This window comes from Gopherus evgoodei, chromosome 18, assembly GCF_007399415.2.
Source record: "Gopherus evgoodei ecotype Sinaloan lineage chromosome 18, rGopEvg1_v1.p, whole genome shotgun sequence".
In the NCBI taxonomy this organism is placed as follows: domain Eukaryota; kingdom Metazoa; phylum Chordata; order Testudines; family Testudinidae; genus Gopherus; species Gopherus evgoodei.
In genome coordinates, this window is record NC_044339.1 from 12,300,939 (window position 1) to 12,314,311 (window position 13,373).

The 13,373-nt window shown below is 37.8% G+C and overlaps 1 protein-coding gene across 5 annotated transcripts in view; it reads left to right on the top strand.

Annotated features, from left to right (window-relative positions):
• LOC115637086 (beta-catenin-interacting protein 1) overlaps positions 1-13,373 on the top strand; it is a 126,936-nt gene that overhangs the window by 79,120 nt on the left and 34,443 nt on the right. For all 5 annotated transcript variants that reach the window (XM_030537943.1, XM_030537945.1, XM_030537944.1 and 2 more), the window contains one exon: positions 8,593-8,715. In XM_030537943.1, coding sequence (XP_030393803.1) covers positions 8,593-8,715 — 123 coding nt within the window. The remainder of the gene's footprint in view (positions 1-8,592; positions 8,716-13,373) is intronic.

Sequence of the window (13,373 nt, forward strand, 5' to 3'; positions counted from 1 at the left end):
ATGTAAAGATTATGCAGTTAATTTTCCTGAGAATATGAAAGTAGTAGGCGGCTTTAAAATTACAGCTCTCTCTCATTGTTTAACACTGTATCACAGCAAGCAAAACAAGTGTTTTGATCCAAGAGGAAGGCAGGGGGCTAAAGTTGGGTGATATAATCAGCAAAACTTGAATCTCTTGACCTTCAGGGCAAGAATAGTCTATTTATTCAAACCATTGAGGAGAGTAGTGACATTTTCAGAGGAGTTCATTTACACTGACATTGGTCACCATTCTCTTGTAATGTGCTTATACTTCATGATGGATATATTTTTAAACTAAATAAAGACCCTAAAGGAAATAATTTGTCTGAATAGTTTGTCATTGTATTAGACACCTAATTGACTGAGCTTGTGAAGCTCAGTGATATTTAAATTAGGCAATAATAGTATGTACTTTAAATAATAGTTCACTGATCTATTTCTCAAAGGAGTTGTTTTGACTTCTGTCTTCCTAACCTAGCTGTGAAGAATATTCCAGATGATGTGCTCTTGTTCAACAGCCGCACCTCAAGTATATCACTAAATGTTATTACACAAATTATCTGGAGGGCATGAAATGTTTTTCTTCACGCCTCCTAGTCCTAGCTAGGTAGGCTACATAAAGCTGCAGTATCCCAGCTGCCATGTCACGTTTATAGAGACAAGATGCCCAAGGTGGGCGAGGTAATATCTTGTATTGGACCAACTTGTGTTAGTGAGAGAGAGAAGCTTTTGAGTTTATGCATAGCTCTTCTTTAGGTCTGGGAAACATACTCAGAGGGTCACTGTTAAATACAAGGTGGATCAAATTGTTTAGCATAAATAGCTAACAAACATTTCAAGGAACTATTCCCTTACGCTAAACAATCTGTTTTACCTTCTATTAGACGGTGATACCCTGAGTACGTTTCTCAGACTTGCAGAAGAGCTTCGTGTAAGCTCAAAAGCTTGTTTCTCTCACCAGGAGAAGTTAGTCCAATAAAAGATATTACCTAACCCCCTTGTCTCTCTGATAGTCTGGGACTGACATGGCCACAACTCTGCGTACTTCACATTTATGACAGGTTCGTTATCACCTCTCAGTGAAACAGTGCCTGCTATATTAGGTTAATTTGCCCCACAACATGTTAGAAAAGACTTTCAATAGGAAAGAACGGGGCATCCACAATGACAAAGTAAAATGTACAGACCTAATTGAACATGCATGAGCAGTTCTAAAAAAAGTCATTAGGATTAAGCTTTTTTTAAAGGGGTGTGTGCTAAATGCATTGCTGATGTAAGCATAGCTCACTCAACACATTTACACCTCTGGTTGCCAGGACTTAATTTGGTACTCTTTTCTTAACCTTAACTACTATTAAAAAGTCAGGAAATCCTCAGTTGGGGTTCCCAAACCAATCTTAACACTCCCCCCCTTGCACATATATATTAGGTTTTTGTTCTGTTTTTTTATCCTTTGGTGCTTCTGTAAGAAATAGCAGAAATTTCTGCCTATCGCTTGATCTGACAGGTCACACTCTTTATTGTAAGCTGTTGCTATTAGAGAAGCAAAATGCCTAGAGGACCACACTTTCTTAAATTATCCTGAAGGACTATCTGTAGCCATATGAATTTACAGTAGCAGAAACTTGGGTGTTCCATTTTTCATTGCATGAGAAACTGGACATACTAGTCTACAGTGAGGGCATGTCTACAATACAGATGGTACAGTGGCACAGCTATGGCCGTGCAGTTGTTCCACTGTAACACCGTAGTGTAGATGTGTCTTACAATGACAGCATTTTTCCATTGATGTAGTTAATCGACCTCTGAGAAGGAGTAGCTAATTTGACAGAAGAGTTATTCCATCAACCTACCTCTGTCTTCACGGGGGCTTGGCTAACCTAACCACTGCACTTGATGTGAAATTTAAGTGTAGACTAGGCCTCAATGAATTTTTTAAAACCTGTGTTCACCAAAGCAGATAGCATATCAGGCATTGATTTTTTTTTCCCCACTCTCCCCCCATTGCTTAGTAGCTATTGCCATTAGACGGGTTAAGAATTTGACCAGTGCTTGGACTGACCTTGCAAAACAGAGCATGTTGCTGGCTGATGTGTGAATGTTAAAGGCTCTAACCTGACATTTAAAATGTCCTTTTATGTTACCAACATCAGGACAAAGGAGGTTGTTTAGGTACTGCTTTCTTAATTTTGTTGGAGTTTTATATATATTTTTTTAATTCCATCTTACTAGGTAAACATGAGTGCTATTTTAAAGCAGTGTGGATAAAAATAAATGTTTTTATTTAAAAAAAGAATTGGATTTTTTTGATTTTTGTTTACACTTTTTCTTTTTAAAAATAAGCTTGTTAAGATTCCTTTTAGTAGTAAATCAACATGTTTTAATGGTTATATCAACCAATGAGAATGCACCTTTCTTTAGAAAATAACTGAAGCACAAATAGAAAATCTGGTTAAATAATTTTAAATCAAGGCTTTCCACTTGGTGATTTAAATCAATACACCCTATTTTAACAATCACTAGCAGAGTTAAAGTAAAATTCAGTCTGCAGTCATTCGTGTGTCCAGGAAGATTCTCTTATTCAACTAGATTAAATGTGAGCTAGGTTATAATGTTGTCACATATTCATCATGGGATTTACAGCAGATTCCATCTGGGGCTGATGAAGTTAGAATGAATATTGTATTTCAGAGAAACCAATGTAACTTATCCTGTTTATGTGACAGGAGACCAACAGCAGCTCGTGCATGTTGTGAATGTCAGAGCTAAAGTGGGCCACTTCTGTTTTATTTTGAACTGAATATTTCAAGTGGCCTTTGGGAAAAGTTTTTAACCTTTTTTTGGACAGGCTTTTGGAATCTTCTAGTTTTCTGACAAATTAAAGGAAAATCAGACTGACAAAACCATTGTTTGATATCTAACAAACTGTCATTGGACCCTAGTAGTGTTCAGAGCATGTAATGCTATGTAATCCAATTGTGATTTGTCAAAGTTGAAAAAGGTAACTACTTAAGCATTATATAAATAATTGATGTATAATGAAACCTATTTAGTAATGTATTGCACATAGGCAATGTCCAGTACTTAGAAAATGCTGGCTTAAAGTTTTTTTGGCAGTGCTAGAAGGGTCTGACTTACACACGTTTAGTTTGTAGAACTTCATATAAAAAAAGATGTGGGAAAGGGTGCCATTATGAGACCATTCAGTAAATTACTAATTTCAGTTGTGGGTTCTGACTAAAAATCAGTGTCAAGGTATGGCCTAAACTTGGTACAGAGACAGAGTTATCTGCAGAAAGGAGTTGAGTGCTATCACCAAATCAAACAATTTTTTAAGAGAAGCATGTACTTTTGGTTGGGGAGAGATAGCTTTTACGGTTTGGTTCAGCCTCTACTGTACATGAATTCTGGAATCCTGCAACTTCAAAGCATAGGTGAAAAGTTGTGTCTCTTCTGTATTCTCACCTGGTTTAAAGTGTGAGATTCAGACTTGGGAACTGAACCTAGATCCCTTGTATGGGAGTCAGCCAAGATCACAATTGCAGCTAGTGTTTCTGCCAAGTAAGGATGCCTTAACATTTCAAGTATCTGAAGAAGTGGGTATTCACCCACGAAAGCTCATGCTCCAAAACGTCTGTTAGTCTATAAGGTGCCACAGGATTCTTTGCTGTTTTTAACATTTCAACTAAACATTTGTCAGAACTACTATTTTCTTTTCTAATATAAGGCAAACTAGTTTGTTTATTCTTCAGAATAAAAACCAATGGCTTTGCTAATTAAAAAAACTCGTATTATAGCTAGGATTTACAGTTTTTAAAATAGAAATAAGTGAGCTTAAACATCTGGCTCAGGATATCCATTAGTCACATAATTGTTTGACTAATATATTAAAAGACAGGCTTGCTCTAGGGTCTGTTCTACACTTGAAAGTTTTGCTGGCACAGGTATGTCAGTTGAGTGTGATTATTTTGTTTTCTTCCTCCCACCGATGACGTAGCTGGGCTGGCAAAATATGGTTGATAAGGGCAAAATGAACAATGTGAAATTGCATTTGTGTAAAAATTAGTGGACCACAAGTGTATATTTTACCATGGATGTCTGATAAATCATCCATCTTTGACATTCAACAAGAACATAATTCTGCTCATTTTAAATTTGCAGTGGTACACTTCAGCTTTTTGTAAGCACTTAAATTAGTGTGGTTAGTGTGTATTGTTTTGTTACTTGTAGCAAAAGGAAATGTAACGAGTTGACCTTCAGTTACACAAACTTGTCTGAAGCCTCAGGACAGCTGTAACAACTAGTCAGTTTTCCACATAAGACAAAGTATGTTCAGTTCTTCTTCGAGTGCTTGTTCACATCAGTTCCAATCCACTGCGTCTCCTGTCGGGTTGGCTGTGGAACCCCCTGGAGTGGCACTTAATATATGACCCTACTGACCTGACCCCCTTTCAGTTCCTTCTTACCGTCCATAATGGCCGTTGGAACAGTGCTCACTTGCTCAGCAAGTGCTCCTTTAGCATTCTTCTATTAGTCATTACTGTTTCTAGTTAGCGTTGTAGTTTAATTTAGTATAGATAGTGGGTTGGGAGTGCAGTCTCTCCCCAATTCCTAACCCACTTCGGGCTCCAGGGTATGCCGCGAGCCCAAGGCTTTAAGCCTTGCAGAGCTAGTAATAAACCTATGCCCCTCAATTCCACTGATTGCTGGGGGTGTGGAGAGCAAATACTTTGTCACTTCCAAGGGCTATGATACTTATTCTCACACCCGCAGCCATGCTCTCTGGTCGTGTTGGCAGTTAGCACAGGAGGGTATCAGGGACAGCAAGGATGAGCCTCCAGATCTAAGGAGGCAAAAAGGATGGACCTATTCAGTAGAAAGATCTATGTCACTGGGGGCCTCCAGCTGAGGATAGCTAACGAGCAAGCTATCCTCAGTAGGTATAACTTCAATTCCTGGTCCTCCATGTTGAAGTTCAAAGAGCTGATCCCTGCAGACTCTATGGCTGAATTATCTGCCATCATAGAGGAAGGGAAGGGAGTAGCACGGATCTCTCTGCAGGTGACCCTAGACTTGGCTGATTCAGCCGCCTGTACCTCTCCTCAGGCATAGCCATGAGGAGAACATAATGGCTTCAAGAATCCAGACTACCCCCGGAAGTGGACCAAATCCTGCAGGACCTTCACTTTGAAGGTGCAGGGCTCTTTTTGGAGCAGACCAAGTCCAAGCTGTACAGCTTGAAAGACTCCAGGGCAACACTGAAGTCACTGGGAATGCCTACACCAGCAACCCAGTGCAAGCACTTTAAGCCCCAACTGCAACAACAATACTCAAGTCCTCCTCGGCCAGTAAGGATTTTTATAGATGAAGAGGCAAGAACTGCAGGTGGAAACCTTCCAGCCCCCCTTTGGGGCAAGGTCATAGCCAGTCTAAGCCTTCATCAGGCTCTAAACAGGCTTTTTGAAGATGTGCCTGAGACAGCGCACCCGAGGATGGCCACTCACCACACCACCAGATCCTTACCCATGTTTTCTGAATTGTCTATCCGATTTCTACCATGTGAAGAACCCAGCAGTCCGATGTTATTTGGGACCAAGCATGGTAGAAATGGGATATTCTCTCCAATTCTGCTCCTCTCCTCCCTCCCAGCCCCCTTCCTCGTCCCTCTTCAGGGACACCTCTCATAAGCAATTCCTTATCCAGGAGGTGCAATCGCTGCTTGCCATAGGGGCAGTGGATGAGGTTCCTCAGGAGCTATGGGGCAAGGGTTTCTACTCCCCGTTATTTCCTAATCCCCAAGGCAAAGGGTGTGGGGGGGAGTGTCTCAGACTCATTTTTAGACCTGTGAGGACTCAACCAGTTCATGGTAAAGTTCAAGTTCCTTATGGTCTCCCTGAGCTCTAGTATCCCTTCCCTGGACCCGGGAGACAGGTATGGCGCACTTGACATGAAAGCAAGTGTCTGGATTAAATCAATTACATGTTGAATGCCCCTCATCCTTGCGGCTTTGTGCATTCATCATACAATCCCTTGATTACTGAATTCTTGTGTTTAAGTATTTAGACTTAACCATAGTTTGGGCTATAAATACACTGCATAAATGGGCTAAGAATCAGTTTTCAGACTGTCTTAAATTGAGAGGATTTTGTCTTAATCTTTAGGAAACTGTCAGAGCTGGGATAGAATTCTGTCTAGTTGTGTAATGTACACTGACTTCAGTTTGCAGGGTCTAGCATTGTGAATGTTGAGATACTATGTAGGCAAATGCATCTGACGAAGTGGGTATTCACCCACGAAAGCTCATGCTCCAAAACGTCTGTTAGTCTATAAGGTGCCACAGGATTCTTTGCTGCTTTTACAGATCCAGACTAACATGGCTACCCCTCTGATACTATCTAGGCAAAAGAGACCTGAAGGATAAAAATCTAAATATTTATCAGGTGTGAGGATTTATAGGTAAGATTCCCTGTTAAGTTTTAACAGGAGTTCTAAAGTCTGAACAAAAATGCCTTCCCCCTTCTCAGTCAGGGCTTTATTTCGTTGGTGTATGATGTAAGTTTTCCAGGCCTCCATAAGGTCCTCCAAGAAAAGCATTGCAGACAAGAAGCTGGAATGTGTACTGTATAAATACAAAGAACCAAGTCCCTGCCTCTTTATTTTTGAGCAGGCTGTGAGAAACATCTTAGGGCTTCTTGGAACATGGAAAAAGCAAGAAAGGCACAAATCCATTTTCTTTCTGTGCAGGTTACTTTTATCTGCATTTGATATACTTGTGTGCTTTAAACATGCATAAAAGAAAAGGAGTTGATAGTACTGTTGGTGGTGTGGACCTTGCATATTTGAGCGTTTGTTTCAGGAACACAGTCCTACTTGGGGATGGAATTAAAATTCTTTAAATAAATGTATATCACTTGTTTCTGCATTATTTGTGCATATGTGTGAGTGAAGTTGAAACTCCCTTACTTTCTTTCCAAGTTGTGTAATAGATTGTTGAGAAGTTCATTAAAATAAAAAGGATGGAACTGTTTTTATCTAGGAATTGACTTGTTTGGCCAGGAATGGCTTTAAAGAGGAAAAAAGCTGCCCTACGTGTCCACTGCTCTTTGAACGTAATTCTGGTAGATCAGAAACCACTATTATGGGTTACTGCTATGAATGATTTCAAAATTATGCAACACTAGAGGAACTTGTTTCATAATTTAGTTTGTTCATATGCAGGTATACAGACTATATAGGACACAACTGTTTTCTGAGTATCTTCAACCAGTTAAGCCTAAACTTGAGTTCTGGTAAAGAAAAAGGCAGCATTTTTAGAACAGATACTTGAAATCACTAATTGCCTGTCATATAATGACAAATACAGCTAGACCCACTTTCTCACATTGTTTTGGGAAAAATCTTTTACTAATGGGTGTATTATTTGCAGGTAGTAAGTTGTAATTGTTTCAGTTCATGAATCTATCTTGGTGTATATGCTTAAATCAGACATGGGGATTGCTCATAAAATGCAGAGTTGAATGGTTCTGCCTTGCTTTTGAGGGGAGGAGGAGAGGAGAGACCTGTTGGTGATTGTACATATTAGGACCTTAATGGACCACTAAAACAAACTGCTACCTGTCAGCTTTGAAAAGTAATGTGTTTCTTTAGAGTATCTGTTTATGTAATGGCTTGACTCTAGTACTTACCAGTTTTCAGAAGCATTGACATATTTAGATGTACATTTGCAATGAGAATGTTGCTCTTGAAGTTTATGTGCAAGAACCTGCAGTTTCTTACAGCTGTGGTCTTGGTAGATTTTTCTGTCTCCTTGAACAATTAATAATAAAAAGGTGCTGTAAATACAAAGGTTAGGCATGTAATTGGTTATATGCTGAGCATTAAGTGGAGCAGTAGGAAGAACAGTGAGGTTGTATGGAAAATAAGCAGTCCTCTCATTTTATTCCTTAAACCTGCTTTTAAATTAACTTCTCTTAGCTTTAAATAAACTACTACTTGTAATTTTTCCATAACTTTCATAAAAAGTGTATTTAGTACACACAAAATGTGCAAGATTGACAGGATTGTAGAAAGAAGTAAAAAAACCAAAACCAAAGCAGATGTTGCATTGGCAACAGTAGTCTCCATGGAGTGGCCTTGAAAAACTGCCTTGAAAAAATTTGAGCCCTGGCACAGGCAATTCATATTCTTTGTTCTGATGATTGGTTAATAATGAAAAAATGAATTTCACTTGCCTGTCTAAAGCAACTCTCTTCATGAGTGACTAAACAGAACTTTGCAAAGCTGCTATAGAAAGAAATTGGTGAGCTGTTTGTACCAGGAAAGGTTCTTGCATATATATCAGTATACAAAAAGGAAATATTTGCAGATGAAGGTATAGACAGAACTTTTTTTTAAGAACACTTTAGGAAAATGGAGGCATAAATGCATGCAACATTAAGAAATGAGATTTCTTTGTGCTAGTAATTTGCTGATTCAGAATCTGAAAATTCAAAGTGGGAAAACATTTTCAGTATTTTAATAACTTTTTAAATAAATAATTTTGTTTCCTTAATCTTTTATTGTTCTTTATAGTTAACAAGCACAAGCCATGGATTGAAACGACGTATCATGGCATAGTTACAGAAAATGACAACACAGTACTTCTGGATCCCCCCTTGATAGCCCTGGATAAAGATGCACCTCTGCGGTTTGCAGGTACAGAATCTATCTTTGTTTTTCCGTTGATGTAAGTTCTTGTTTGTTGGAGATGCTGTGTTACTCAGCATTTTTTTTTCTTCTAATGAACTGCAGCTTAAGAATGCTTCCTAAAGTTTTCCATAGCAAATGTTGGTTCATGCTACTGGGTTTGTGTTTAAAAGATACAGCTCTTCTAAACAAGAGGTTGTTGTGTCTTGCAGACTAGAAGTTTTGTACCTACACATTTCACTTCACTTGTACCAATCTGTCTGGATGTTCCTTGTGTAGACTCTAACAGTCTTTTAAATACTTGTGTTCCAGATAAGTTTTTGCACTATTCAACACAGAAAACTTTCTGCAAAAGTCAGTTTTCTTATCATTCTGAAAGGACCTACCATTTATCTTTATAGTCTTCTTGGCTTTTGCTGGTTCTTAATTATGGACTGAGTTTGGTGAGGATATGATTAATTGCTACCAAGATTAATGTTGTGTTCCTTTTGTGCAATCTTTGGATTGAAGTTTTCTGCAGAAGTCCAAACTGACTAGGGTCAGTTTATTCAGTAATCGTGGATGATCTTGAAAATGAACTTCCTTTTCTATCTCTGTAGTCACTAAGTCTAATAGTTAGTGCTATCCATATGCTTCCTCTGTGTTAGCAGATGAGAAGATATCTTATTTATCTGTTCTTTCTATAGTAAAGTTAGTATTCTGGAGTGTCTTAAGCATCTTTTTTTTTATCCCAGTAATATAGCTTGTTAGCTGAGGATCCTTTAGCTTGAAGTATAATGTTAGAAATCTGATTGCCAAGCTGAGTAGCCTGGGAAGAATTCCCCATTCCTCTTGATAGGGAGACTGACTGTTCCTCTTAAGCCCTCTCAAGTGACCAACGAAAACACCTCATGGTCCTGTATGCAGAATGCCTTAGTTTCTATATTGAAAGTGTGTGACTGTGTCGTATAAATAAGCATTTTGAAGATTGTTTGGCCTGTTCTTCCCATAGGGCAGAAAATATGTTCAGAAAATTGAGTTTTGCATCTTGCATACTGTTCTATTTATAAATTCATGGTATGCCTACATCTTGAATACTGCATGCCTATCTGGTCGCCCCATCTCAAAAAAGGTACCTTGGAATTGGAAAAGGTACAGAAAAGGGTGACAAAAATGATTAGGGCTATGGAACAGTTTCTATACAAGGAGACATTAATAAGACTCGGACTTCTCAGCTTGGAAAAGAGACAGCTGGGCGTGGGGGGAATATGGTAAAGGTCTATAAAATCCTAACTGGTGTGGAGAAGGTAAATAAGTGATGTTAACTCCTTCTCATAACACAAGAACCAGGAGTCATTCAATGAAATTAATAGGCATCCTGTTTAAAACAAACAAAAGGAAATATTTTGTTTGCATACACACAGTCATTCTGTGGAACTCTCTGCCAGAGAATGTTGTGAAGACCAAGACTATAACATCCAGTTCTTTTTTGAACCCTGAGTTCATAGAGGATAGATCCATCAATGGTTATTAGCCAGGATGGGCAGGGATGCCTAACTATGCTTTGAAGTGTCTCTAGCCTCTGTTTGCGAGAAGCGGGAATGGGCTACGGAGAGTGAATCACTTGATTGCCTGTTCTGTTCTTTTCCCTCTGAAGCACCTGGCATTGGCCACTCTGAGAAGACAGAATACTGGGCTAGATGGACCTTTGGTCTGACCCAATATGGCCGTTCTTATGTTCTTATAGTGCTTGCTTCTGGTAGCTAATCAAAAATTTACATGGTGTCACTTTTATATCCCTTATAAATCCCATCAAGTTACTATGGCATTATGGTGGTACATAAAGGCCCCAATAGAGATGAAGACTCATTCCAGTAGGTGCCATACAGATACATAGTGACAGTCCCAGCACCAAAGAACTTGTAATATAAATAGACAAGAAAAATAAAAGGAGATATTGTTATATTCGTTTTACAGATAGGGAGCTCCGAAGAACAGAGTAAGTGATTTGTCCTAGGTTGCGCAAGACATCTAGGAATTGGATCCAGATCTCCTGGTCTACAAGCAGGTGCCTCAACAGCAAGACTATCCTCTTGCTACTGTGCTTCAAATGAACACGAAAGAAAGCAGTCTCTAAGCTATTGGAAAAAACGTTAGTTGTTTGAAGATAGGCTGTTCTTTACTTTTCACATGGGAGTAATGGCTTTCAGTTTTAGCAACAATTTCTTTCTAAAGACTGTTTAAAGATACAATAGCCAACAATGGGATATAAATATCCCACAGATAGTCTCTTTGCTTGGGCTAGATATAAGAAGATTGTATTTGAAGGACATTTGGCATTTTCAGGTCTCAGCCAGAATGAGATGTTTGTCTTCAGAAACTTTCTTGTATAAGTAAAATCTTAAAGAATCTAGAGTTCCTGTAAAATAATTGGAACTAGAAGCAATTCAACATTCTAGGCCTTATCAAGTTTAGGAATTTATTTTCTATTTGCAGCCTGGCAATAAAGACTGGAAATGATATGAAAATAAACTTACTGAATCAGCAGCCAGCTGAAATATTGAGTATTCTAATTGTGTCAAGTGTTATGAATGTACTGGTCACAACTCCCTAGCTAAAGCTGCACTTAAAGCAGGGATTTAACCTCTTTATGTATGAATAATAAAGCATATTCTGCCAAATATACAGCGCTTACTCTTTAAGTACAGAACTAATTTTGCAAGAATTTACAAGGCAATACACAAATTTATTTGAGCTGATATTGATTTAAAACTCGGTCCTTTGACACAAGATGCTAAGCTTCTTGGTCTCTTTTCCTTGTCATGAATCATCTTAACAAGATGATACTTTTCAAACTTTCTGTATAGCTAAAAGTAACTGAAATCTTACATATAGGCTATAATTTGAAGAAGTAGGCTGTAGCTGACTATATCTATAAATGACTATATCTAATTGTAGCTATGTAAACTACAGAGCGGATCAGGTCAACAGCTCAGGTAATTCTTAAGAGGAACTATAGTTACCCATCTTATACAGCTAATTTACATAAAATAATTACATTGGTTGTAATAAACCCATGATAGGAAGACTAGATAAGTAGGGGGAAAATGTCTTTTAAAAATCTGTTTAATCTGGGACCATAAAAACTTAACATTATTATGATTTTAAAAACTTATCACATGACTTTACAGGAAAGAATTAAGGTTCTTGGGTGTCTTAATGTCTTTGTATTTCTTAGGTATAACCCTCACCCTGAATTTCTTGAGTTTTGGAATGATTGGTTTAGAGAAAACTGCTGCATCATGTAGTGGTTCACACTTAACTTAATGATATTTACACTTAATCTTTAAAACTAAAATGTAGCTATCTTGGAGTTGGGAGATTTCTGATTTACCAGACCCTCCAACTGCTAACTTAGAAAGATACTCATCTGTAGCAAGAACAGACCTAATAAAGTTCTAACCATCTAATTATTGATCTCCTCACTCGAGTGCACCTGTCCTTTCTACTACAAGGGAAAAGAAAACCATGCACTGAGAGGATGACTCTCAGTAGGAGTATGTAGAGAAGTTACTAGCTTGCTTCCTCCCCAGTGATTCTTAACCATGGGAATTAGAATTCTATGTTGTTCTACAGATATGCACGCAGACTGTTAAACAAAAAAATAATCTAATAATGATATAGGAAGACAGGTCTTCAGTCCTATTGATTAGGAAAAGAGGATAGGACTTCTTTCTTATTATTCAGAAATATTTTAAATGCTTGCCTTAATAGTAAATTGACACTGTTCAGTAGTTTGTGAAAGCAACAGTTTAGCTGTTCTGTATCTGCTGGGCTGTAAATGTCCTAGTACATTTAAGGTATAATTAAACTTTAAGAAAACACTTACAGGATATGTTCAAATAGCATATCAAATTTATAAAGGGGAGGCTCAAGAGTAGAGCATCATGTTACTTTACCAAAAAAACTCTTGTGTAGTGGTAGCAGTAAAAAAATATATAAAAAATAAACCTGCTTTATCTTAACAAGTGCCTGTGACAATGGTTAAGTTGACTTAATTGTAAGTTTTAAATAAATGTTAATACTGTGACTTCCAAGGAAAACTAAAATTAGCAAAGTCCAAAGGGCAACAGTCTCAAATTGGCTAAGATCCTAGACTTTATATGACGTACATAAACAAAATATAGAGGGCTTTCCTTTATGTATTCAGAGATGGTAGACGTGTATTTAAATTCATGATGAGAAATATATTATGAGAATTTAGAAAAGTATTTATCTAGCATTAAATAGGACAGTACTCCAATTTCATTTTGAAGAGTGAAGATGTGGGTGTGGTGCTGAGTCAGCGTAATGACCTGTTCTGGATAGTATTTGGTGGTGACTTATGCATATCTTAGAAAATAGAATAGTATTGTCATTGTCCAGCATCATTTATGTGGGTGTTTAAGTGAGAAGCACTACTAGAACAGTGACAAAATGCTGTCACAGCAAAACAGAGCTTCATATTAATTGTTTTATTCTGCTTTAAGTGGTAAAGACTTAAATTGATTAGAAATGCAAAATTTGTGTCGCCTAAAAGAGTTGAAGTTTTAATAAACTGCCCTTGATCCGAGAAATTAGACCACTTCTTGAACTCTAATTTGGTTTAAAAATATTTAAACTGAGTTATTTTAAACACTCTGATCATC